At 41.4% G+C, this 25,552-nt stretch overlaps 1 protein-coding gene across 2 annotated transcripts in view; it reads right to left on the reverse strand.

Moving 5' to 3' along the window:
• Nucleotides 1–25,552, reverse strand: part of CCDC148 (coiled-coil domain containing 148) — a 281,360-nt gene that overhangs the window by 182,591 nt on the left and 73,217 nt on the right. For both annotated transcript variants that reach the window (XM_084799663.1, XM_084799664.1), the window contains exons 5-7: nucleotides 9,529–9,591; nucleotides 8,577–8,689; nucleotides 190–293 (exon numbers count right to left, since the gene is read on the reverse strand). In XM_084799663.1, coding sequence (XP_084655789.1) covers nucleotides 190–293; nucleotides 8,577–8,689; nucleotides 9,529–9,591 — 280 coding nt within the window. The remainder of the gene's footprint in view (nucleotides 1–189; nucleotides 294–8,576; nucleotides 8,690–9,528; nucleotides 9,592–25,552) is intronic.

Below are 25,552 nucleotides of genomic sequence, written 5' to 3' on the forward strand. Positions count from 1 at the left end.
GAAGCAAAAGCATATTCAACACTCCCTGCCTTCCAGAGTAAGCTAAGAAAATGTCACTCACAGGCAAAGGACTCTCAATTCGGATTGTGTGCGTTAACTAAGACCGGGCACTATAGATGTGAGTTGATCACGGGAACCCCTAGGGGTTCCTACACGTTCTCACCTGGGGGCGGGGATCCCCAGCCTCACCTGATTCCCTTCAGCCGCTCCTGCTCCTGCCACCACACCTGTGTGTGTTGTTTGATCAGCGTCTGTTCTTTAGCCGCCTTTGAAGTCGCCACGGCTTTTCTGATCTACATTTAAAGGAGGAACAAAAGAGTAGCAGTGTTCGAGCTTTTAAAAATGTATTTTTTCAGATCGCGGGAGAGTTGGGGAGAGGAGCAAAATGGTAAATGTGCTCAAAATACATGTGTGGACTTCTCAAAAAGTTCGGTATTTTAAAAATATATTTCCACAAAAGAAAAGTTTCCTGTTTTTACAGTCATCACTGGTACATCTTCTAACACACAATCCACCTAAAATAAGTATTGAATTAAATACCATGGAGAGGAGAGCTGTGTGTGGGGTGCCTGCCAATCATCCCAGCATGAATTCAAGGCTAGCCTTAGCTAAACCAAGAGGATGTGGCTTTCTCAAAAAAACCAAAATATCAGTTAGAAGAAAGACAAAAGGGTTTAGGATAGTGGCCAATTTAAGAACTCTGTTTAAGATGTGCAAAAATAAATGTGAAGTTGTTGTGGGGTTTTTTGTTTGTTTGTTTGTTTTATTGTTTTTGTTGTTTACTTTTTCTTGCTTTTGAAAAATATTTATTGTTATTTATGTGTATGGATGTTTTGCCTACATTTATGTTTGTGCACCACAGGTGCATGCAGAGGCCAGAAGAGAGTATCAGATCCCTTAAAACTGGAGTTAGAGATGGTTAGCCACCGTGCAGATCCTAGAAACCAAACCTAGGTCCCCTGGAATAGCAGTGAGTGATCTTAGCTCCTGAACCATCTCCCCAGCAGTGCCATTCTGGTTTTTATGCAATAAGTAAACCCCAAACTTCAATCTCAAGGAAGACTTTTTGAGAGTTTTCATACATTTGTCCCCACTTTGGACACATGTTCCCTACAAGGCACTTAGGCAGCATTATTCCTGTTTTAGACATAAGAATGCCAAAGGCCAGAAGATTTGCTCAAAATCACGAAGCTTTTAAACATCACAATCATAGGTCCTAGGTGTTGGGTTGTATTTACTGAACCCTCATCATAAGAGGCACTGCAGGTGTGGCTACTGTGTCACATGTGTGTTCCTAGGTGGCAGAGAGGAGAGAGGCTATGACTACGCTCAGTGTTCTGACCTGTAAACATCTGAAAAAGCCAACCTGTGACGCCCACCAGTCTGGCATCAGGCAGGCCTGGGTGGGCTCCAAGGAAGGGGACAAAGCTGGAAATTGGAAGAACTCCATTTGGGACTGCAGGCCTCCGGTGCAAGTGAGCCTTAGACAGGCCACCAGAGCAGGCAGGGCAAGAAGCCAGCCTGTGATGACCACCAGACTGGCACATGGGGCCTGGACAGGGAGCTAGCCTCAGGCGACCACCAGGATAGTGCAGCGCAGGCCTGGTGGGGGAATGGGCAGGTAGACCGTGCCAGAGATGCCCTGTCCAGCTCCATCAGGCACAAGCGGGGCATAGCACTCCTCGGACCATTCCTGGGATGACTGGGACACTCAGAGACCCCAGGCACCACTAAGAGGAGCAAGTAAGTGGTGGAGAAGTGGAAGCGAAAGAGAAGCAGAAGGATGTATGCACAGGGAAGAGAGGCAGAACCGGAGACTCAAGGGTAGTGACGAACAGCCTGATGTGAGCAGCAGGTGATGCCACCTGGGACCACGGTGTGGTCCTGACCTCTGCTGCCACTGGGGGCTACGTCTGAGTCCATTCCCCATGCAGCAGCAGGTGTCTTTACCACCAAAGGACATGAGGGTAGGAGAGCCCAGGTCTGGGCTGTCACTCTGGGACATGTTGATGTCTGAGGGCTGTGCAGATCTGGCCCCATCCCTCACCTGAGCATCATGGGCCAGTTGGCCCTGGGAGTGAGAGGGTAGAAAAGCTGACCTTGATTAGACTCCGTCTATAGCCATGTGTACTCCAAACTTTACATTTCACGTTAACACTTTGTTACAAATGAACGTACAAATTAGGGCAGTAGAGATGAATAAGTGGTTAAGAGCACCAGCTGCTCTTACAGAGGACCTGGGTTCAAATCCCAGCACCCACATGGTGCCTGTAACTCCAGCTCTGGGGGTTCTGACAACCTTTGTTGGCCTCTGTGCACACTGTACTCACGTGCACAAACCCACACAGACACATGTACACATGATTTAAAAATAGTACAAGTAAACCTTTTAAAAAGAAAGTAGGGAGCAGAAACTTGACAAAAATATACATATTTCCTAATTTCTCCGCCACCGAACCACTTTAATACGTTGATAGCTGTAAAACGTCAATAAGGAAGATATGAAAACTTGAGAGGACAAGTTCCAAAAAGGGATCTCATAATGCAAGCTATTTCCAGCTGCTGTTCGCTGATTACTTTAACCTTGAGTTTATCTTTGCGCACTCTGGGTTTCTGATTCAAAATTAAGGACATGGGCAAACAAATTAATCCAAAGAATGACTTCAAAAAGACAAAATCAAACCTTCTCCACAGAAGTTCTTGAGAGTGTTATATTTATGAATTTTAAGAAAAATTAGATAGGAAACATTGGTAAAAAAAATGTACATTTTCTACCTATTAAAAAAATTAAGGAATGGGGTATTTCTACAGGCTGGCACACTAGCACTTCAGTTAAGAATGTCTAAAGATGTATTTCAAATTCTTCCTATCTATAGCCTCTGAAGTTTCTTGCACAAATACAATTTTAAAATTAGATTCCTTTGACATATTTGGTCCATGTTGTACAAAAAATTAAAACACATTGGTGGAAGATGTGAACATATTTTTTATAGCTTAAGGGAAAAAATCAATGTTGTTGCCTTTGGGCTCAGGGAAAGGCCAATTAAATAGACTATAAAAGTCAAAAATCAAGCTACTATTTTTCACTAGACACTTCCAATACATTGTACAACACCTTATTTTTTGTTTTTGCTTTGTTTTTGGAAATTCAGCCATCGACTCTACTTTTATCCTCAGGCTACAAATGAAGAAAAACAAAGTCTTTAAAAGAACTCAAAGATTTAAAATTGTATCTTCATCAGCAGAAATTGCTAGATGATTTGAGTCCATTTTATGGAGCAATAAGCCATATGCAATTATTTTTAAGGTGGATGATAACTTATGCAGATGGTGATGATTTAAAATACTTTGAGTAAAAATGTCAAATCTAATGAATTCCTTGAAAGATCAGAAAACAAAAATCCACTGTATCAGATTTACTATGATTATACGATATGAAATCCCAACAATGCCTTTTGAAACAGTACAGAAGACTCATGGGTCAGAGCATCCAAGTTCAGAAATGAACATCTGTAAGCAGTGCACAGCTGAAGCTATACTGCATGTGCTTACACACTTGTCAAAACTCACTGGGATGTGCTGAGAGCACTATCAATAAAGAGCTGTCAACACAATGCAAATAAAAGCACCGCCATAAGATGCAATTCCTCATCTGCCAGGCTGCCAGTGGCTTTACAAAGCATTCCACGAGGCTCTGGTGACACACGCTCACTCTTACATTCTAATGGGAATAGAAATTGATACAAGCCCACAGAAGGTAACATGGCTATGCATAAGATGTTTTCATTGATTAACTATGACCTAGTAACATCATTTATAGAAATGTATCTGAAAAGCATCTTGGCAAAGGTGTACAAAATTATTCACTGCAGCACCATTTACAATAAGAAAAGACTGGAAAACAAAAGTTCCATCAGTAAATGTTCTTTCCAAAGTAAACTGAACCTGAGTCTGATCAATTCTCTAGATATAACCACCAATTTACAAGAAGTACAAAGAGAAAGACTTGTTAGATGACATGAAATGATGCAGGTGGCATCATTCAAACTGTGAGGAACTATAAGGACCAATAATGACTTCTTCAAGACAAAGCATAAAACTACAAGAGGACGGGGGGGGGGGGGGGGAAAGAACCCTAACCAAAGTGAATCATCATGTCTGGCTTGTACTTAGATGCCTATCTGAATAAATTTTGAGAAAATCTTCTGAAGCAATCAAGGAAATCTAATAATACTAACTAGATAATACAAGTTATTGAGAAACAAACATTTCATACACAGTGGTGGAATGGTAGGGCTTTTAAGTGCTACTGTTTTAAAGTAATATACTAAATGTTTATGAGTGTTTATGATGTCAGTGATATCCTTCAGGAGTGTTTAGCATGGGGGAGTGTGTGGTGGGATTATAAGCAAAACTGTGGCCAAAGCTGATCCTTGTTGAGGCTGGATGACATCACCTGGTGAGTCAGCCCACCGTTCAAACCGACTGCAGTTATATGGGTAACTTCCTATAGGGTTAAAAAGATTTCATGGAAGGATACTTGAATTGAGCAGAAGACGTATCCATCCTAAACAAAGAACCTCAAATAAAAATAATTATTAATATTTCTTTAAAACTTAATAAATTGTGAATGGAGACATGATGTACCAAAAGCTGGCCTCATTTTCCAGCCCAGATCCACTGTACAACTTCAGATTAGAGATGGCTCTTTGGAAAGCTTGGTGTTTACTTCCGAGTCTCGCCTAGCATCTGAATCTGAGCATGCTCAGTGTCACAGGGGTTATAGAGGACGGCATCACATCTACCTCACACGCCCATGTCAGTGACAATGTGCCGGCAGGCGGCTGAGCAGTCAAGGTCCAGCCTGACCTGCCATCTTTCCTCATGGGTCTATGTGCCAACATCACCCTGTGTCTAATTAATTAACAATGACAGTAAAAGCTGAACACATAAGTAGTGAAATGAACAGGAAAACAGACACGGCTGGTACAGATATTCAGAGTGGCTTGTTATCTATATGCCATAGGATATGCTCTTGAGCTCATACATATTTTATAAGAATATAAGTAAGACTACCAGAGATGACACTGGTAATTCTAGCTAGTACAGACTGTTTGGCACACACACATCTATAATGTTAAAATGGATTTTAAGAGCTTTATTTAATTCTAAGTTATTTAATCCTACTTAAGACCTGGGTAAGGAAACTCTATTTAGTTATTATTTGCATCTTAAAAAGTAAATTAAGGCAAAATGTCAATGTGAAGTCTCTAAATTGAATGAGAAGAGAAAAACTCCAAAACTCATGTACAATAACACTCTTAACACATCTTCCTTAATCCATGATATAATAAAAATGTAAATTACATGAAGAAAAATGAAAGTGTTAGAAAATTTCGTAGCAGTTCTCAAAATGTATTCATCCTCACTAACCCTAACCTGAAACAGCAACTGAGGCACCGCTGCTTTCCAAGGACCCTTCCTCATCTTATGAATTGTACACATCAAAACCTGGAATCAAAAACCTAACAGAGTGATCAGGAAAGACTGACTGAGCCATTTTCAATAATCACAGAAATCTACCAAAGTACAAATTTTACATGTCATTATTTCTAGAAATTATGTAACCAAAAAAAGGACTTTGGGGGGATTATGTTCTCCTATAAACAAAAAGGTCAACAATGCAACTTAATATGGCAGCTGGGAGGAGCAGCTGCATCGCCTCCCACGTGTGAGTCCAGGGGCCTGAGGTGACACCGAGCAGCTGGTACCGGGGAACATTTTCTGGTCTTGTACTTAATGTTAAAAATGTAAAGCTTTTAGTAATTAAAGTCTTAAATGTGTGTAGCCTCAGATAGGGATCCTATCATTAAAAAAGAAATTAGCCTTGACCAAATACTGAACTTAACACTCAGCTAAGTCATCAACATTCAACCCATGTGTCTGTGTGATGCATCTCGGACAGATGAGTGGATGGATGGATGGATGGATGGAGGGATGGATGGATGGATGGATAAAACTAGGAACAAATATTTACATATTCTTCTTTGGTTGGTTTGGTTTGGTTTGGTTTGGTTTGGTTTAGTTTAGTTTAGTTTGGTTTGGTTTTTCGAGACAGGGTTTCTCTGTGTAGCCCTGGATGTCCTGGATCCACTTTGTAGACCAGGCTGGCCTTGAACTCACAGAGCTCCACCTGCCTCTGCTTCCCAGAGTGCTGGGATTACAGGCGTAGACCACCTCGCCCACCTTACACATTCTAATATTAACAAAGGTGTAGTGGATATGTTTGTAGTACTTTTACTTCAGAAGAAAACTTGGTAGATCTCTCAACACATTAAATATATTCATTAATTTTGCCACAATTCTGGAAATTTATCTTATGGGATAGAGGATTCTAGCACACAGAAAAGCCTCTGTCTAAAGGCTTCACAGTAGCAGGATTTCCAGCGTAACAGAGTTAAAGACAAATCACACAGCTTTACCATCTTCAATTCGTCCACGGACGTCACTTGTCTTTTTTATATATTTGTTTTTGAGACAGAATTTTGCTGTGTAGCCTAGACTGGCCTTAAGGCCACAATCTTCCTGCCTCAGCTTCCAGAGTGCTGAGATTTATTAGATTTTAAAAATTCTTCATATCTCTCTCTCTCTCTCTCTCCCTCCCTCCCTCCCTCCCTCTCTCTCTCTCTCTCTCTCTCTCTCTCTCTCTCTCTCTGTCTTACATGTGTGCACCCACCTACATGTGTAATGTACATATAACAGGTGTGCATGCGCTCTGGAGGACACAGGATGACCATAGGTGTCTGCTGTTGCCTTCCAATTTCTTTGAGACGGGGTCTCCCGTCTGCTGTTGCATGGGCAGGCTATCTGGCCTGCACTCTAAGCATTCTCCTCCCTTGCCTTCCATCTCACCATAAGCGGCCTGGGTCACAGGTACAGACTGCACATCAGGCTTTCAGGTGGGTGCCAAGGGTTGAGACTCAGGTCCCATGCTTACATGGCAAGCAGTTTGCACCCTGGGGTGTCTCTCAAGCTCTGCTTAGTTAATATTTCATTGATGTCCAATGATATCTCAAGTCCAGTGAGGTGTCTGAAGAAAACACCTTTCCTGAATTCTGAAGGAAGCATGCTTTGTTGAGGTTTGTATTTACTATAATCTTATCCCCGGGGCTTATTTGACGGATCTCTTTATGACAGCAAATAGTGCCTTCCAGAAGGGTAAGGCCCAGTAGGCCAGTCACATTCTGTCTGCAAGCTAAGTAGCAGGCAAAGCCTAAACTTTGTGGTCTGTGGTGGTTGAGTAACATAGGAACTAATACAAAGATGATGTGGTAAAATGTTAGGAGGAAACATATACAGTATGTCATATTCATGCTTATAATGGAAGGTAATAAAATACATACTAAATGTGCATGTATATATGCTTGTATGTGCACATTTTAACTCTGTGAAGTCTCAGAACACAAGTCATGGACAGTTCTCCCAGGAGGATAGCCATGGGGCTTTTCTATGAAATTACTTGGAATGCCTGCTCGATGTGACCATAGTTTACAGTCGAGCCTGAACCAAGCAAACCAGGCCCCACTTCATTAAGTTCTCACCTGAGTTTGTAGTGATAAAGCTCATGGAGACAGGGGGTGTCTCTAAAGTGTCACATGTGCTTTGCATTGGGAAGAATAGCCTTTTAAAAGATAGGAATAATAAAGGCCACACAAAACTACCAAACCCTAAACCATTAAATATAAAATTTAAAAACTTGTAAATTGACATCCTGCTCCACCGGGTACTTTGATGCAACCAAGCAACAATAACAAAAATGCTACTTTTTTAATGAACTCCATTCTTTGCAAGAGAAAAATATGCCATATGTGTAATCCTCAGCGATACAAAGCTTAAAATACTATGCACGATCGTTTGCACATGGCCCCTTCAAATTTAGTCAATGTTACCATTTTCATGGTATTGGACACTTATTTGAGGTGGAGGGAGAAAATTCTAGAATAGAAGATACCCGAGGGTATATTTATGTGGTGTTGGAGAAAGAGCACTCAATCAGAAAATAAACCATGGCCGGCACTTGCCAGAATATTTTACTTTTCCTATCAAGTTGAAAATTGTTAGAAGCTAATGAATCTATCTACCCCAAAATGAAGTTTAATCCAGCTTAATAATGATGCTACTACCAGTTTGTATTGCATGTAAATGATGTTACATCACTGACAGGACAGTGAATGGTAGCTGCTACTCAGTACTGTTAATAGTTCTAAAAACTATCTGAACAGTCATTTGTTTTCCCTTTTCTTTCCTTTTTTAGGGGAAAGGGTTGGGTTTTGGTTTTTTGATTTGTTTATTTGTTTCTTTGTTTGTTTTTCTTTTAAACAGGGTTTCTCTGTGTAGCCTTGGCTGTTCTGGACTTGCTTTGTAGACCAGGCTGGCCTTGGACTCACAGAGCTCTGCCTTCCTGAGTGCTGGGATTACAGGCACCCAGCTTTGTTTTTTATTTTTAATGTAAACACTACCATATCTCCTAGCAGTTCAGTTTACCAAATTGAAAAACAAAAACAAAACCCACTAACCTTCAGCTCTGTGGAAGCAGACGCTAGCTTCCTAGCGTTGGTTAAGGCACGTAACTGGTCGTAGTCAGCTGGCTTATACTTGGAACGTCTCATCCCATTTTTCAGGATATCCGCTTTTCATTAAGAACAGAAAAATGACATAGAAATAATGTCACATCATTCAAAATCAAAATGTAGTTAAGGCAAAAAATATTGAGGTTAGGTCGTATTTTTATTTTTAAAAGCAAATAAAAGATGGTTGCAATGTTCGTGGTGTACTTAATACTTTGTATCTAGAAGAACAAGGCCGCTGCAGTCCTGCATAACATCACTTCCAAAGGGCATGGAAAGAGCAATCCTGTGTGAGGTCAACGTTGCCAATGCCAGTAATTATCATGCTATTCAATTTACTTGCATTCCAGACATTTTTTAAATGTTAGGCACCAACAGGAAATATTTAAGCATCACATCTCTATTAATAAAACTACACAAGAAGATAAGTTTCTAACTCAAAAAAATTAACGCTAAATATGTAATAGCTCAAATAAGATTCTAAGTATGTTCAATACTTGTATAGTCTCTACCCAAAGGCATATCGTCTCTGAATTTAGTAGATTAACCTTTTTGAGAAAACACAGGAAGAGGTCCACTAAAGCCAAGGCATAGATCACAATAACCTAAAAATCTCTAACAAAAACTCACGCTTGTATTAATATGAACAACTAACGTGTGGCCTAAGAGGATGCAAACATCCTCAGGAAGAACACAGCAGAAGAACTTTGAAGGCAGCACTGTCCTGTCCTCAGCTGTGACTGAAACGGGCCTTATGCAGAACTGGCCAGTCACTCCATGTAAGCAAAACCAGTCTTCCTTAGTAGAATTTTAGAAATCAGCATTCTAAGTTTGTATCATTTCAAAACTGCATAATATGCTATAAATCAAAAAGGACAGATGGAAGTAGGAAAAAAAATACCTGAGCTGTCATTCCTCTGAATCATCATGAACAGCCACTCTCTTCTATTCACACTTCCTGTATCTGTCAAAATACAAGAAACATTTTAAATTTTACAGACCGATTTTCTAATATTTTTAGAGATGTGTTCACTTAATTATTTTCAAAAGTGATAAGCAGGAGTGGATATTATAACTCTATATTCCAGGGTATTTTTCCTATGGGGTGTGGGGTGTGTGTATGTGTGTGTGTGTGTGTGTGTGTGTGTGTGTGTACAAGTGGTGGTGTGAGGTCAACATCTGGTGTCATTTCTCAAGAGCCAACCTCCATGTGTTTTGAAACAGAGTCTCTCATGGGAACCAGGAGCCCACTGATCAGATGGTCTCTGCCTTCCCAGTGCTGGGGTCAAGCACGCACCAGCGCATCAAGTGTTTATGCAGAGCTGGGGGTCTAGCTGGGTTCTCACACTTGTGTGGCCGGCACTTTACTGACAAACCCGTCTCCCTGGTCGCTCTTCCACACCATTCTTGTTCTTGGCCACTCCTTCTCTTTCCCTCCTAACCCTCCTTTATGCAACTGCCCCAACTGGTAAATACTTGGTGATCAGGAAGGGGCAGATGTCTTACCGCTCTGGCATAAAAGAAGGACATTAGTTGAAGAATGAATTCCTCCTCACTTTTACTATAAGTGATAACAGTGTGGTGAACATGCAAGTGCACCAGCCAGGTCCTCAACCCTTTCCAGGAGTGACGTACTCCTGTGGGAACCCGGTGTGCAAGCTGCCTCTGCAGTCACCTCCCTTGCTGTTGGACTCAGCTGCAGAGTGCAGCCTCATCTAAAGGCGCACCCTTCTGAGGACAGACAGCCCCTGACCCCTGACAAAGCAGCACGGGTCCGAAAGCAAGCTGGCCCCAACCCAAGATGTGCTCATATGGAAAAACGTACTTCAGTTTCCTACTGCCTTAGTTTTCACTGGCTCCCCCACACTCCTTTCATACGGTCCCTGATAAACACCCCAAATCTGCTTCAGGACCCGCTTCCTGCGAACCCATCTGCAGTAGCACCGAAGTGAGCAGGCCTGTCTCTAGGAAAGCTCACCTCCACGGCAGACAGGTTAATTAAATGACGCTGAGTTACTGTGCCTCCTTTCATAATTTTCTGATCCACTTATCAAGGGGGGGGGGGAACTACTCACATCTGCTGATATTTACAGTATCTAAAAATCTTAGAGGAGGGTAGAAAGAGAGAGGAAGGTCTGTAACCTTTTGAAACCCCTGCCAAAATATCATGTTCAGCTTGTCCACCAGCTTCGGGAATAAGGGTATAAACTCTAGTGTGTAGTTCTCGTGGGTCTTTGAGCACAACCACTGTGCTCTAAGGCTTTGATGACACGGGCATCCCTCCCAACAGCTGCACTCTACTTACACTCACCTATTATCAACTAAGCTCCTTCCAAAATTCCCACCCTATCTGCCCATTTCCACTGTGGTCGGAAGAGTCAAGCCACCTCCCGCTGGAATTGACAGAGCCACGCCTTTCCATCTGAATTAGAGCGGGCCTCTTGCTTCTCCCATCCGGCCCTGTCTCTTCCATGATAAAGCCAACCTGTCCTCACGTTTGTGTAATGGCTAGGTTGACGCTTGTCTCCCTTGATAGACACTGCACTGCAGCGTACTTCCACTGGTACCTTGTCATCTTTACTCTCTGTTGACTGCTTGCTTAGATTTAGAATAACCTAGGAGGCCATCCTCCGGACATAGTTGAGAGCAAGTTTCCAGAGAAGTTTAACCGAGGAGGGAAGGTGTGGGTGGCATTCCGTGGGCCAGCGTCCCACACTGAGTGAAAAGGACAGAGTGTGAACAATAGCACTCATCTGTGTCTGCTTTCTGATTGCAGACACGAGGCAGTCGGACACCTGCCTCATGTTCCCACTACCATGCCTTCCCTAGGGGATGGACGTTACCCCTCAAACTATGAACACAACCCTTTCGTTGTTTTTGAGAGACATTTTATCACAGCAATAAGAAAAGTAATGAATATGCATAGTCTTTCTTGGGTTTTTGTCAGCGTGACCCAAGCTGGAGCCTTCTGGGAAATCGTGACTGATGATTGCCGTGGGAGAGCCCAGCTCATCACGGGTGGTGTCACCCTGGCAGGTGGTCCTAGGTCACCCTGGCAAGATGAGCAAGCCACAGGCATTAAGCCAGTAAACAGTGTTTCTCTAGAGCATCAGTTCCTGCCTCCAGGTTCCTGCCTTGACTTCCTGCCCTGACTTCCCCACGTGATAGACTACAGTTTTGCAAGATAAACCTAGCACTTCCTCCCAGAGTTACCTTTGTTCATGCTCTTTTTTTTTTTTTTTTTTTGGTTTTTCAAGGCAGGGTTTCTCTGTGTAGCCTTGGCTGTCCTAGACTCACTTTGTAGACCAGGCTGGCCTTGAACTCACAGCGATTCACCTGCCTCTGCCTCCCGAGAGCTGGGGCTAAAGGCGTGCGCCATTGCTCATGCTCTTGATCACAGCAGTAGAAACTGAGCTAGAACATATGGTCTCCAGTGCTCACACAAAATATACTAAGTGTTGAACAGATCTGTTTAAGGACATGAGTAGAAAGGTTCTTAAAGTCCTCTAGCCCCTCGGAAGAATGTAGAGGGCAATTTCTAAGTATACAGTAGCCCTGCTTTCCCAACCATTACTTTTGATTTCTTTTTAATATGCTTTCATAGTAAGGCTTACAGACAGAAAGACAAACATGGACAAACATGGATTAATCAAGTGAAAGAGGCAACAAGGAGGAAGACCGGAGAAAATGGAAGAAGACGGAAGAGACTCCCATGCACAAAGACAGACAAACGCTTTTTTTCATTTTATAATATGCTCAAGTACCAGACAGGTAAGGAAGGCGCCTCAAACATTGTACGTGAGGGCTTTCGTGGGACATGCCCCTTGGGCTAATATGCAGATATAAGTGAGTATATACCATTTGAGTCTTTCTGCTTCTGGGTTAACTCACTCATTATGATCATTTCTAGCTCAATCCATTTATCCACAAATTTCGGGAATTCCTTGTTTTTAATAGCTGAATAGTATTCCATAGCGTATATGTACCACAGTTTCTTTATCCATTCTTCTATTGATGGACACTTAGGCTGTTTCCATGTTCTGGCTATTATGAATAAGGCTGCTATGAACATGGTTGAGCAAATTTTCTTGTTGTATGCTGGAGCATCTTCTGGGTATATTCCAAGGAGTGGAATAGCTGGGTCTTGAGGAAGCCCTATTCCCATTTTTCTGAGATAGCACCAGATAGATTTCCAAAGTGGTTGTACTAGTTTGCATTCCCACCAGCAATGAAGGAGTGTTCCTCTCTCCCCACATCCTCGCCAGCATGTGGTGTCGCTTGAATTTTTGATCTTAGCCATTCTGATGGGTGTAAGATGGAATCTCAGAGTTGTTTTGATTTGCATTTCCCTGATGATTAAGGAGGTTGAGCATTTCTTTAAGTGTTTCTCAGCCATTTGATATTCCTCTGTTGAGAATTCTCTGTTTAGTTCCAAGCCCCATTTCTCAATTGGGTTATTTGGTTTGGTGGTGTTTAATTTCTTGAGCTCTTTATATATTTTGGATATTAGACCTTTGTCAGATGTAGGGTTGGTGAAGATCTTTTCCCAGTTTGTAGGCTGTCGCTTTGTTCTCTTGACAGTGTCTCCTGCCTTACAGAAGCTTCTCAGCCTCATGATGTCCCATTTATTAATTGTTGACATTAATGTCTGGGCTGTTGGTGTTCTGTTCAGGAAGTTGTCTCCTGTGCCAATATGTTCCAGGTTCTTCCCCACTTTTTCTTCTAAGTGACTTAGTGTCTCTGGTTTTATGTTACCAGGAAACTGAGACAGAGGGGAGGACATTCTAGTAGGACTCTAGATGAGAGAAGCATGGGAGAATGGCAAAGTAGAAGGATCCAGAGGGTCCTAGAAGCCTACAAGTAGAACATTATGATAGGCAGATTTGGGCACAGGGGTCCCGCTCAAACTAAGGCACCAGCTAAGGACAATACAGACCTCTACCCAGATCCAGCCAATGGACAGAACACTCTCCAGAGTAGAGTGGAGAGTGGGATATTACTTTCTCACATACTCTGGTGCCTCAACTTTGACCATGTCCCCTGGAGGGGGAGACCTGGTGGCACTCAGAGGAAGGACAGCAGGTTACCAAGAAGAGACTTGATACCCTATGAACATATACAGGGGAGGTAATCCCCCTCAGGAACAGTCATAGGGGAGGGGAATAAGGGGAAAATGGGAGGGAGGGAAGAATAGGAGGATACAAGGGATGGGATAACCATTGAGATGTAACAAGAATAAATTAATAAAGTAAAAAAAAAAAGGAAAAAAAAAAGAATGTACGTGAGGTTGTTAGCTCAGGCTTGCCATACCTTGTCGGTTGTTTTCAGTGCTTTCCTCACCTAACTCCTCTGTGTTATGTCTCTAACTAGGAGACCTCTAGTCTTCTGGCTCACAGATTAGTCTTTTCTCATGGACAGCTTCCCCTCTTTAGAGTTGGAATCATCTTTCTTGGCATTGAGATTCAAGGGTCGAGGATCTTAAGCAGAGTGAGTTTTCCCATTTCTCTTTCAGCTACCTTGGTTTATTATAATCTGGTCTCCTGGTTTGCTAAGGAAAACCATTCAAACCACACAGTGTTCATAACTACCTATACATAGTTCAAATCATACTAATTTTACATTAATTTATGTGCTTACGTGTGTGTGTTTGTGCGTGTGTGTGCTTGCGCATTAGTGAGCATGCGTGTCTCATGGTGCATACGTAGAGATCAGAGGACAATCCGCAGCCTTGCTTCTCTCCTTCCACTACATAAGTTCCAAAGACCAAACTTGGATTATCAGCTTGGCAGCACTTTACCTGTTTCTATCTAACCAGCCCCAAATTTTTTAGGTATGGGTATAAAACCCTCACCTAGGTTGATCTCTAGAAATAAATGTTGTAACTGAAAGCCAATTTGTCTTCATGAACTTGAAATCTAGCTGTGTTGGCCCAGCCATATAGAATATGTATATACTTGAATCTTTTGACATAATTATTACTTAGCCTTCAATACTATTATATACACTTCTAAGAAATCATTAAATTTGATCATTACAAAAATGAATTCACTTGTAGTATTTCTTATGTCAAAGAACTGAATAGGTATTCAGATTTACAATTTGGAAAATTTATAAACAAGTGACTTGGCTCAGCTTCCTTTAGCATTCTGGGATGCTTAGAATTCAGGGGAACAACAAAGATCTGACAACTGGTGACTAGCAGAGCTGTTTTACGTAATAAAACTTGCTGAAAATAAGGCTTAACTCATTATCAGTATGGGGAACAAACCAAGCTGAGGTGAAGCTGTTTGGTGGCAAGCCTAAACTAACGAGTTCGCCCTGTTCACTGTGAACATTCACACAGTGTGCAAAGCTTGGCAGCATATACGTCATTGTAAGGGACTGCCCTAGCTCCATCAATAATGTGGAGACTATTTGCTCTTACACAGTTCTTAAAAACCTCAGAAGTACAAAATGCAGTTTCCAGTCAGATCAAGGACTGACAAGTTATGCTAAAAGCAACACTTCCAGGTTTGCAACAAGTGCATGCTGCTCAGGCCACTTATCTGCTTGCCAGTGAGAAATCCAAACCACCTGCTTCAGCCCGTGGCTAAATGCGGATGGTGAGCAACTGCACTTGAACAGCGTCTCCCATGCTAAATCATTAGGAGTGCTTGGTTTTTGAAAGAATTCTGTGCTTACATTATGTGACACTTCAGAAAGTGCTTGAATGCTGTCAAAATATTGAGCCTTCTAGATAGACTTAATAGTTGAAAACATTTAAAACTGGTGAATTTAGGAAAAATTTCTCAGAGTATAGGATGAATACTTTTATACACAATGTAATGGTAGTTTTTCAATGGCAAGAGATTTGGAAAACATTTTAGCATAAAGTTCTATTATACAGATTTGATAGAGAATCTAAACTTTTGTTAAATGAGACAAATTAACAAACACATGTGGGTTTAACTAAGTCTCTATAGGGTAGATGAAAAGTCAGACTTCCCTAAAGATGAGAAAATAAGAAGCAGAGTTATAATTTATAAAATGAAGTGGTTTTTTTTCCCCATGATGTTAAAAGTTATTTTTACCTGTTTTCTGGAGCGGGGGCAGGGAGGGACTTTGAATATACTGAGAAAAAAAAGTTATATTTAGACTTTTAAAAATGGAAACTCTGTAGCTACCCTGTTATTGCTGAATCAGTACTTATTGTATGGCCGTGTGGATCAATCAGTTAGCCGTGAGGATATATTCTCTAAGATAACAACGGTTTTACCAAACAGCCTAAGACTGTAAACAACATTCAATGGCTTTGATATGGTATCAAGTTATTATCTGTTCCATACGACAGCTCTCAAAATATTTTAAATGTTAGTGCAAATATTATGACCAGAGTCTAGCTTGAGTGGTACTTTTCCCCTAATATCCAAAATATTCTTTTTACATCCAAGTGCAATGGCACATGTTCATTCCATTGCAACACTGTGCATTCTAGTTTGCAGAATATAAAGTTTTTGCCCTGGAAGAACTAATGAGAAATGATTAGAACTAATAACGCTCAGGCTGCTCGGCTACATAACAAATACCCCAATGATAAATTCAGGCATAATGAGAAAGATATAGCTCTAAAGAGAAACCAAGGCAAAGCAAGGGATCTAAGAATAAACTGCTTAAGGAGGTTATGGAATCTGTTCTCCAAAAATCTATAAAAATGCACTGCAGGAAATAACAAGAAACTTGACCCAAAAGAACTCTGCAAGCCACACTTTTAAGAGTGACAATTTCTGGAATGCAGGGTTGCAGTTAATTTTGACTTCACTTTTGCTTAAGCATTGTTTCTAAACTTTTATCATAGAGAGAAACACACACAGTAAGAAGAACTACGTTGCTGGTGATTATTTCATCATATATTGGGAATACTCTATCACTGGTTCTATTTTTGTAGCAGTTATCAAAGAAGCCAAATTTCATATTATCAAGAAACTTTCAAGACACGAACCTGTAACTACGTAAGAGAACAAGCAAATGCACCGAAACCAAAACCACGGGCCTTACAACCTTTTCTACTAAAAACAGGACATACTATAATACAGTTTGCTAATCTTACAATTTAAAATTTCCCAGTGTCTGTTTTCATGTTCTGTAAAGTACAAGTAAATAGCTTTATGTTTTTCAATTATAAAGGTAATACTTAAAATCATGTCAAATTACATAGAAAATTGCTTCTTAAAACCTGTCTGGCTCTATTAAACCCTGACACACAGTTACATTTAGCTTTAGAAATTATTTTTCAGTATATTCTAATGCATACACATTAGTGTATCCAGTGTAGCCTGTGTAATCTGTATACAAATGTAATAATAATGTAGGCACAGTTGTATAAATTGGTTTTTATTTAGTAATATAACTTGGCCATCTTTCCTTGTCATTCTGTTACTATGCCTCTGTGCATAAATCTGCATGGACTTCAAGAGCAATAAAGCGAATATGTTGACTAACATAGTGGAAAATGCATCTGAGAAAAACATTTTAATTTATAAGCATCAATTTACTCATTTTATCTGTGTAGCATGTGGGTGGGAGCTGTGCGTGCACATGTGGAGGTCAGGGCAAGAGCCAGGCACTTCTTCCACAGTGTGGATACCAGAGATGGACATCAGGCCCGCAGGCTTGCAGCTGACTGAGTGCCTTTGCCCAGTGAGTCTTCTCATTGGCTCAAAAAGAAATTTTTTCTAGGAAAACTTAATTCTGCCCCTTTACTACAAAATAAAATCAACAATCAGACAAGAGATCTACAAAATCTCTGCTCCTCTCATAATTCATTAGCATTGGCTTATGAGGTAAATTCCACATATAGTCAACCTTTTGGAAATGTCCCCATTCTTATGTCTGCATAGATCAGAGAGCCTAAGTCAATCTTGTTATTAAAAATAATTCAAGTGTAACCTGCTGATCTCAGTGCTTTTCCAGGTTGGAGAAGAGAGATGGGTAGAGAGGGAAAGAGCCAAGAGAGGCCAGTCTCTGCAGACCTCTAGTAGTCCACAGGAAAAAAAGTGGGAACAAACAATATGAGGTGTCCGTTCTCCCATTTATAACTCCCAAAGCTACAGCAGTAATTCTACAGCCCAAGATTAAAGGAATATACACATGTCTTAAGCCAGCATACTCTGCATTATAGTAAGATGGGAGAGCGGGGCTGGGCGTGGTGGCGCACGTCTTTAATCCCAGCACTTGGGAGGCAGAGGCAGGTGGATTGCTGTGAGTTTGAGGCCAGCCTCGACTACATAGTGAGTCCAGGACAGCCAAGGCTACATAGGGAAACCCTGTCTCAAAAAAAAAAAAAATGGGAGAGCGGAAAAGATGATCGCGCTGATATTCCTAGACAAGACAGCATGATGGGTAGTTCTCAGTTTTGGCAAGTCAGCTCCAGGAAGGAAAAAGTACAATTTCATATGACAACTGTGCTGTGTATAATCCCAGCACTCACAAGACTGAGGCCCTCAGAACCTCTGCTGTGTCATGCTGCATGGCAAAGGCAAATAGTTAGGATGCTGGTTTACCCAGGTGCCCAGTGTAATCACTGTGACTTTATAAGAGGGACGGCGGTGCATCAAGGTCCGAAAAGGAGACATGATGACAGAAGCACGGGTCAGAAAGAAAAGTGATACCACACACAGGGCCTTGACCTAGGAAGGGTAAAACCGAAGAACCTGGAGGCTGCAAAGGGTGAGGACATGGATGTTTCCCTAGGGGTCCCACAGCCTTGCTGAGAGCCGGATGTTGGCCACGGGGACCCATTTTGGAGGTCTGGCCAGCAGGGTGGTATGGTGATAGTTGGTGTTGTTTAACCCACTAGCTCTCTAGAAACTCCTTTTTCCACAACAGGAGTCTGACAACTCCTTCGACCTCCCCACCAAGTCTTGCACACACACTCGCTGGCAGTGAATACCCTTGTCTGAGCCACCTTTGTGGCTGTGCTTCTCAGCCTCGTGTCAAGCTACCGAGCCTCTTCTAGTTCTGACAGATGATTCCCCCTCTCGGTCCTGTGGTGGCCCCGTGTGTGTATCCGCACTTCTCTTACTTCTGCATCTCCTCCAGTGGTCACCGATCAACTACCACGTACTAGATTAAGAGGGAAAGACTGTATTCGGACCCCGGCAGAGACTCCTTCCTTCACTATTTCATTTAAAACATCCCTGTCGACTCCTAATCATTCCACACGTGTGTGTGTATACATATATATTATATACACTACATGTTGATATGCACACCACATATGAATGTGTGTACATTGATATGTATGTGTATATATACATATGTTTATATGCATACATGTCTAAATATGTATATGTACATATGTTTACATGCACATGACACACAAACACATATCTGTATATATAATGTGTATGGGTGTTTTGCCTGTGTATGTCTGTGTACCACACACATGCCTGGTGCCTGTGGAGGCCAGAAGATGACATCAGATCCCCTGGAACTGGAATTACAGATAGTCGTAAGCTACCATGTGGGTGCTGTGAATTTAACCTGGATCCTCTGGAAAAATAGCCAGTGTTGGTAACCACTGAACCATCTCTCCGGCCCCTTCCTGGAGCACCAGGACCCTACTAAGTTGTAATAACAGTGTGACAGCCAGCCTGGGATTTCTAGTTAACTTTACTTTTAATTTTACATAGCCATACAATTTTATACAGATTCGTTGTGATTTACGAGAGAAATTGTTTCAGACACGTTCTTTAACCAAATGATTAAGAACCCCGTCCTTTTTCCTGTGATTAGCTGTCACAAACGCATCGTCCTGTCTTTTGATTACAAGCTTGTTCATTAAAAGAAAAAATGTGCAAGCCAAGGCCAAAGCAAGGTTATGAAGTTCAGTAATTAAATGGAATTCTGATGTGCTTTCCCCTAGTGCTGAGAAAGTTTACCATCTGAAGCTTGAAACTGGCAGAGACAGTCACGTGCTAATACCCACTCTCCACTTTCATCGTCCTAACAGACTCCAGTTTTGCTCATGGCTGGAATATTGTTCTTTTGAGGCTGTATGTGACCCTGCAGTAGAGTTCCAGCCAATGAGATGTAAGCAGTGAGGTGTAAGCAATCAGGGGCGGGAGCAGGGCAGATTTGCTTTCTCTTGCAGGTTCACCCCTGCCCTTTCATTCTTCCTACCTGGAATACAGGTGTGAAACCAGATACAGAGGCAACTATACAGAGACTATTTGCATGAAAGATATACAGAAAGAACTGCGCAGAAGCAAGCCAAGTGGAAGCTGGACCAGTGACATCAAGACTCCTCTGTCCTTACCCTGCACTGCTTCCTCTGGACATGATATTATGAGAAAAATAAACCCCCACATTTCTGCAAGCCGGTTCTATGCTTTCCAACCACACATAATTCTCAATTGCTGAACTACTGGGGTAATATAAAGCACCCTCCATAGAAAATAGCCTTCGGGGACCCTCCATATAAAGCAGCATAAAAACTGTTCTACAGAATTACACAACAATATAGATGTATTAAAAAAATATCACTGCTATTGCTCTTCAAAAGCAGCACAGAGATCTCCATCTAGCAAAAGCTTCCATTTAAAAATTCAATAGAGTAGAATGTTCAGTTTAAACATAGCTGGAGGAAAGGACGTAAAAAGGTATGTGGGCGGTTCTGGAAGACGAAAGAGAAAAAAATACTCCACAACTTAATTAAACTACTAAAAGGCAACACACAAAAAGACATCAGGCAAAAGAATGTGTCTATGGTGTGTAATGCTCTAGAATGAATAGTTTTTCCACAAAGGATCAATTATAAAGGAAGCAATTTTCTTATAAAATATTATATGAACATCATTTTAATTTTAATAAAAAGCAGCAAGCAATCCACTAGACTTTAGCAATGAAGACTAGAAAACTGCTCAGTAATGGTCCTGCAATATGGTAGACGCTGATACATCTTGAATGAATGAAATAGTTAAAATACTTAAGAAATGCTTATTCACTTTGTGTTATTGCCAGTTAAGATTTGATAACATTTCTAGGCTAATAAGTAAAAAACAAATCCCAATTAAAGGTGTTAAGATGATGTTTAAAGAGAAAGTGGCAGAAAAGTGAAGAGAAGAAGGAACAAACAGAAATCACTTCCTCTTTCTTTTTTCAATCACCTCAAGTTGGGGTCATAAAAGGAGAAAGAGAGAGGGAGGGGAAGGAAGGAAGGAAGGAAGGAAGGAAGGAAGGAAGGAAGGAAGGAAGGAAGGGAAGAAAAGTCTCTTTCCCCTCTAAAGGCAAATATGCAGCTCAGGGGAGGCAGTGTGGGGTAACTTGAGGCTGTTAACCAGCTTAGTTAGTAGTCTACATAGCAAGTCACCTTCAGTAAGACACATTCCAGGCTAGTCACTCCTTACTGAGTGATGTGAGGCAGTGCAGCATCATAAGGCAGTGAGATTTGAGGTAAGAGGTGAGCAGCATTAGGTAGATAGGGGAGGCCTGGCTCCACCCTTATCCAAGATAGTTTCAACCAAGCCTGGATGGAAGTAGCAAAGCTTCAACTGTCTCTGACTTTACAACCTCTTGTGAGAGAATCACGTTGCATCATCCAAACAATGATTTAAATTTTGTTTTGTGAAAAAAAAAAAAATCTGTTATTCAAGCCAGGGAAAGGAAAAACAAGTGTCTAGCCTTTAGATTCTGCCTGTAGAGTAGGAATGGGGCTGAGAGGGGCCAGGCTCATTGAACTCAAAGACAGTGAGGAGTTTTAGGTACATAGGATTTTCTTCTTGAATTTAAATGTAGCACCGAGGGCAGGAGAGATGGCTCAGTGGGCAAGAGCACGTGCTGCTCTTGTGGAGGACCTGGGTTCTAGTCCCTGCCAGACACAGGTCAGCTCACAACGATCTGTAGCTCCAGCAGTCCGTTGGTCTGATGCACCAGTCTGGCCTACAAGGGTACCAGGAAGACATGCATGCAGCCAAAACACTCATACATAAAAGATAAAAATACATCTAAAAAAAAAGCGAATGTACCATCAAAAGACTTTGATTCAAGCCAGGAAGGGTAGCACACACCTTTAATCTCAGTACTCAGGAAGTAGATGCAGGTGTGAGAATTTTTCCATTAAAAAAAATAATAAACCCTACAATGGTCAATAATATGAATTATTAAGAACTACCACTTTTTTGATAGCAATCAATAACAAATAAATTAAAATGATGAACTACAATATGCCCAGTCAAAATAACAAAGGTCAGTAAGCTGATGATGCCGCTAAACTTGACACAGGGGTAGGGAATCCAAGGCCAGAACTACACCCACAGAGAGAGTGTGGTATATAGGTGGTGGGAGGGGAGGGGACTGTTAGGATTCTGCTTCAGTCTGCCTACTTGTGACGTCATTGCTTACTTGCCATGGGGCGTGGCCCTGCCCAGGGCCATATAAAAGAACAGACCGTCCACAAGGTCTCTCTCTACTCCTCCCTTTACTTCTCCCCCCCTTTTCTTCTCTCCCCATGCTCATTTAATAAACCTCATATAACATAATATCTGGTACCTTGTATCTATTGTTATCTTTATTCTCATATATAAAAGAGACCATGTTCACAACAGACGAGAGGTGTATCTCAGTTGGTAGAGTGTTTGCCTAGCATGCAGACAGTGCTGGGTTCAGTCCCCGGCACAACATGAAAGCAGGTGTACTGTGCATTATTCCAGCACCGGGGAGACGGGAAGATCAGAAGCCCGAGGTCTCCCTCAGCTACACAGTGACTTGGGATACAAGAGACCAGGCCCTCCCCCGCCCCCTCGCCCACCTACCCCTCCCCCCACCCCACCCCCGCTCTCTCATAAATTCCGGGACCTCGGAGTTCTTTACCACAAGCTAATGCAAAGTGAAAATGTAAGAACTTGGCCAATATTAAACTAAGAACTTCTGTAAGGAAATGAAAAGGCAACTGGCAACCTAAGCACTAGGAAAATAGATTTGCCATCCAAGCATTTCCTTATAGAAGTGTGAATCTAGATATATAAATTAATAAGAAAAAGACTGACAACCTATAAACAAAATGGAACAGAAAACATAAACAGACACTCCACAACAAAAAGACACCATCACATACTAAGAGGCATTTGACTTCACTCATTTAAAAAAAAAATGCAATTTAAGTCACAATGTAATAGCACAATCAGCATACCATGGTAGCTAAAACTGAAAAGAAAATGTTCAATGGCAGAGGGAAGGTGGAAGCACCAGAACACTTACATGGTTAGGAGAGTGTAAATTGGGGCATTTTCTTCTGGGAAACTGTTCAGCTGTTTTTGCCCTGCTAGTCAACTCCTGCATACACTCAGTAGAAGTGTGTACACAGCATCATCAGAAGACAAGTGCAAGCAAACTCCTAACAGCCCATTAAGGATGACCTCGACGCTGTGGTCTGAACGCTGCCACCAGGTCAAAGGTATATTAGGTTAGCAGGAAGGACCTTAAAGAAGTTATGAAGTGAGATCCGGATCCTGAGAAGGAGTTAGAAGGAATGTGATTTCCTTTACCATCATTATGGGATACCTCTCAAAGTGAAGAACACCCCCTCATCATCCATCAGGTATGCGGGCTCATCACTCCTAAAACCATAAGCACCAAGTGTGTGCCATTTATTCATTATCTTAGTGGTAGAATAAGTTGAGACACATCACAGATCCACTGGATTATTAGTTATTGGGGATGGGAGGAAAAGTGAGTGGTAAAAATTACCCAATATTAGCAAAGCAAATACTATTTGGATTTAGAAAACGATGCTCCTGGTCCTGTCCAAAGGGAGAGCGTGAGGAGGCACAAGGTGTGGTGTAAACAGCAGATGCCATCCTTCTTCCAAGCGCAGTGTTAAATTAGCTGCTACTAGATCTCACTAAGACCTGCTGCCCGAGGTTATTTGACATAACAACATGGCAGAATTAGCGAGCTTGCTGAAAGGCACTCAGATACCTGGAAAACCAAATCTGCGCATTCTAATAGCACAATGTATTTCATACTCAGAGTGTCACCATGACCAGTTACTATTATAGTGAGCGTAAACAGTCACAGATAGATTGTGCATGAATACAAAAATTCTAAAACAAGCTACAAAGTAAGAATATTTTTATGTAATAAAAGGGTATATAAAAAAATCTAAGCTTGGAGTTGGCTTGGTGGATAAAGTGCTATGCAAGTGAGGACGCTACACCCATGTGAAAGCTGGCCACAGCAGTGTATGCCTGTAATCCCAGGACTGAAGGAAGCAGAGGCAGGTGGATCTGCTGGGAGTTTACTGGCCAGTCATTCTAGCCAAAACAGTGAGATACTCTGTCTCAAAAAAAAAAAAAATAGGGTGAGGAGAGATGCAGGAAAATACCTCATGTAGACCTCTGGCCTCCATATATGCACAGAGGTGACTGCACACAAACACAGGTACTAACACAGAAGTACACACACAGTACATACACAAACCCAAACACTATATATATATATATATATATATATATATATATATATATGTGTGTGTGTGTGTGTATGTATATATATACATATATGTATGTATACATACACATATATATGTATATATATGTATGTCTACATACATATATATGTATGTGTATATATATACATATATATATATATATATATATATATATATATATATAAAATCATTTGATGTGAGAAAACCACCACCACCACCTCTTTTTTTTTTCTTGCTTTCTTTCCTTTCTTTCTTTCTTTCTCCCAAAACAGGGCTTCTCTTTGCAGCGTGACTTTCCTGGAAGTCTCTCTGTAGACCAGGATGGCCTTGAGCATAGAGAGCCACCTGCCTCTGCCTCCTAAAAGCTGAGATTAAAGGCATGCACCACCACCTAGCAACCCACTTATAATCTGGGCCTTTTAAACTGGGAAGATACACCTTTAATCCAGATCTTTTGAAGTGGGACTATCTGCCTTTAATCTGGGCCACACCTTGTGCTGGCAGCCTGTTAAAGGACATGGTGGTGTTACCTGTGTCATAGCTTACTATTTGCAGACAGCTATTATTGGACTAGCTGGACCACAGCCTGTAAGCCATCCTAATATATCCCATTTATATAAACACAGATTGATTCTATAAGTTCTGTTCCTCTAAAGAACCATGAATAATGCATGCATATGCATATTTACTACATATATGTAAATATATGCAACATATCTAGTAAATGACTGCAAAGCTACACATAAAAATGCCACAGAAATAACCAACATAAATACAATAATTTTTGCTCTATACTTAATCACACTTTTTTAAAAGTAGAAAAGGAAGTTTCCCCTTAAAGTTTTTATTGTAAACTAACTTTTGTATTTTGAAACCATCACCGACTTTATGGGAAAGTTGCAAGCAGAGTAGAAAGAAATCTGTTGTTTTCTGAGGGAGGCTTTGATTTCACGGAAGTTGCTGCCCTCGTTTTACCCGGCACTCCTACACTCTTGAGAGGCACCCTACAAACACGGAGTGCCTTCCGTGTAGGCACTAGACGGCGCTCAGAAAGATTTAATATTGATAATATTGCTATCAACCTATCCTCAGCTGTCACTCCGGTTTTGCTGATTGTTCTAGCACTGTCCTTCACAGCAAAAGCCCCAGTTCAGAGTCAAGCCCTGCGTTTGGTTGCCACGCCTCTTTAACCGCATGTGCCTTTGATTTCGATGATGGAGACACTTTGTAGATTCCACGCCAGTTTTTCTCTGTGGATTGTCCTTCGAGCAGGTTTTGTCCGGTGTTTCCTCATGATTACATGCGTGTTAGGTCTGTGACAAGACTGATATGTTCTTCATATTGCAGTCTGCTTCCCACTTGTCCCTGGGGTCGTTTCCAGTGTTTAATTAAAGCAGTTTCTCTCAAAAAAACAAATCCCGCTTTAATGTTACTCCTTGTGTTTGCAACTAGTGCTTTG

The sequence above is a fragment of the Acomys minous genome (assembly GCF_964271855.1).
Source record: "Acomys minous genome assembly, chromosome: 10".
NCBI classification, from domain to species: domain Eukaryota; kingdom Metazoa; phylum Chordata; class Mammalia; order Rodentia; family Muridae; genus Acomys; species Acomys minous.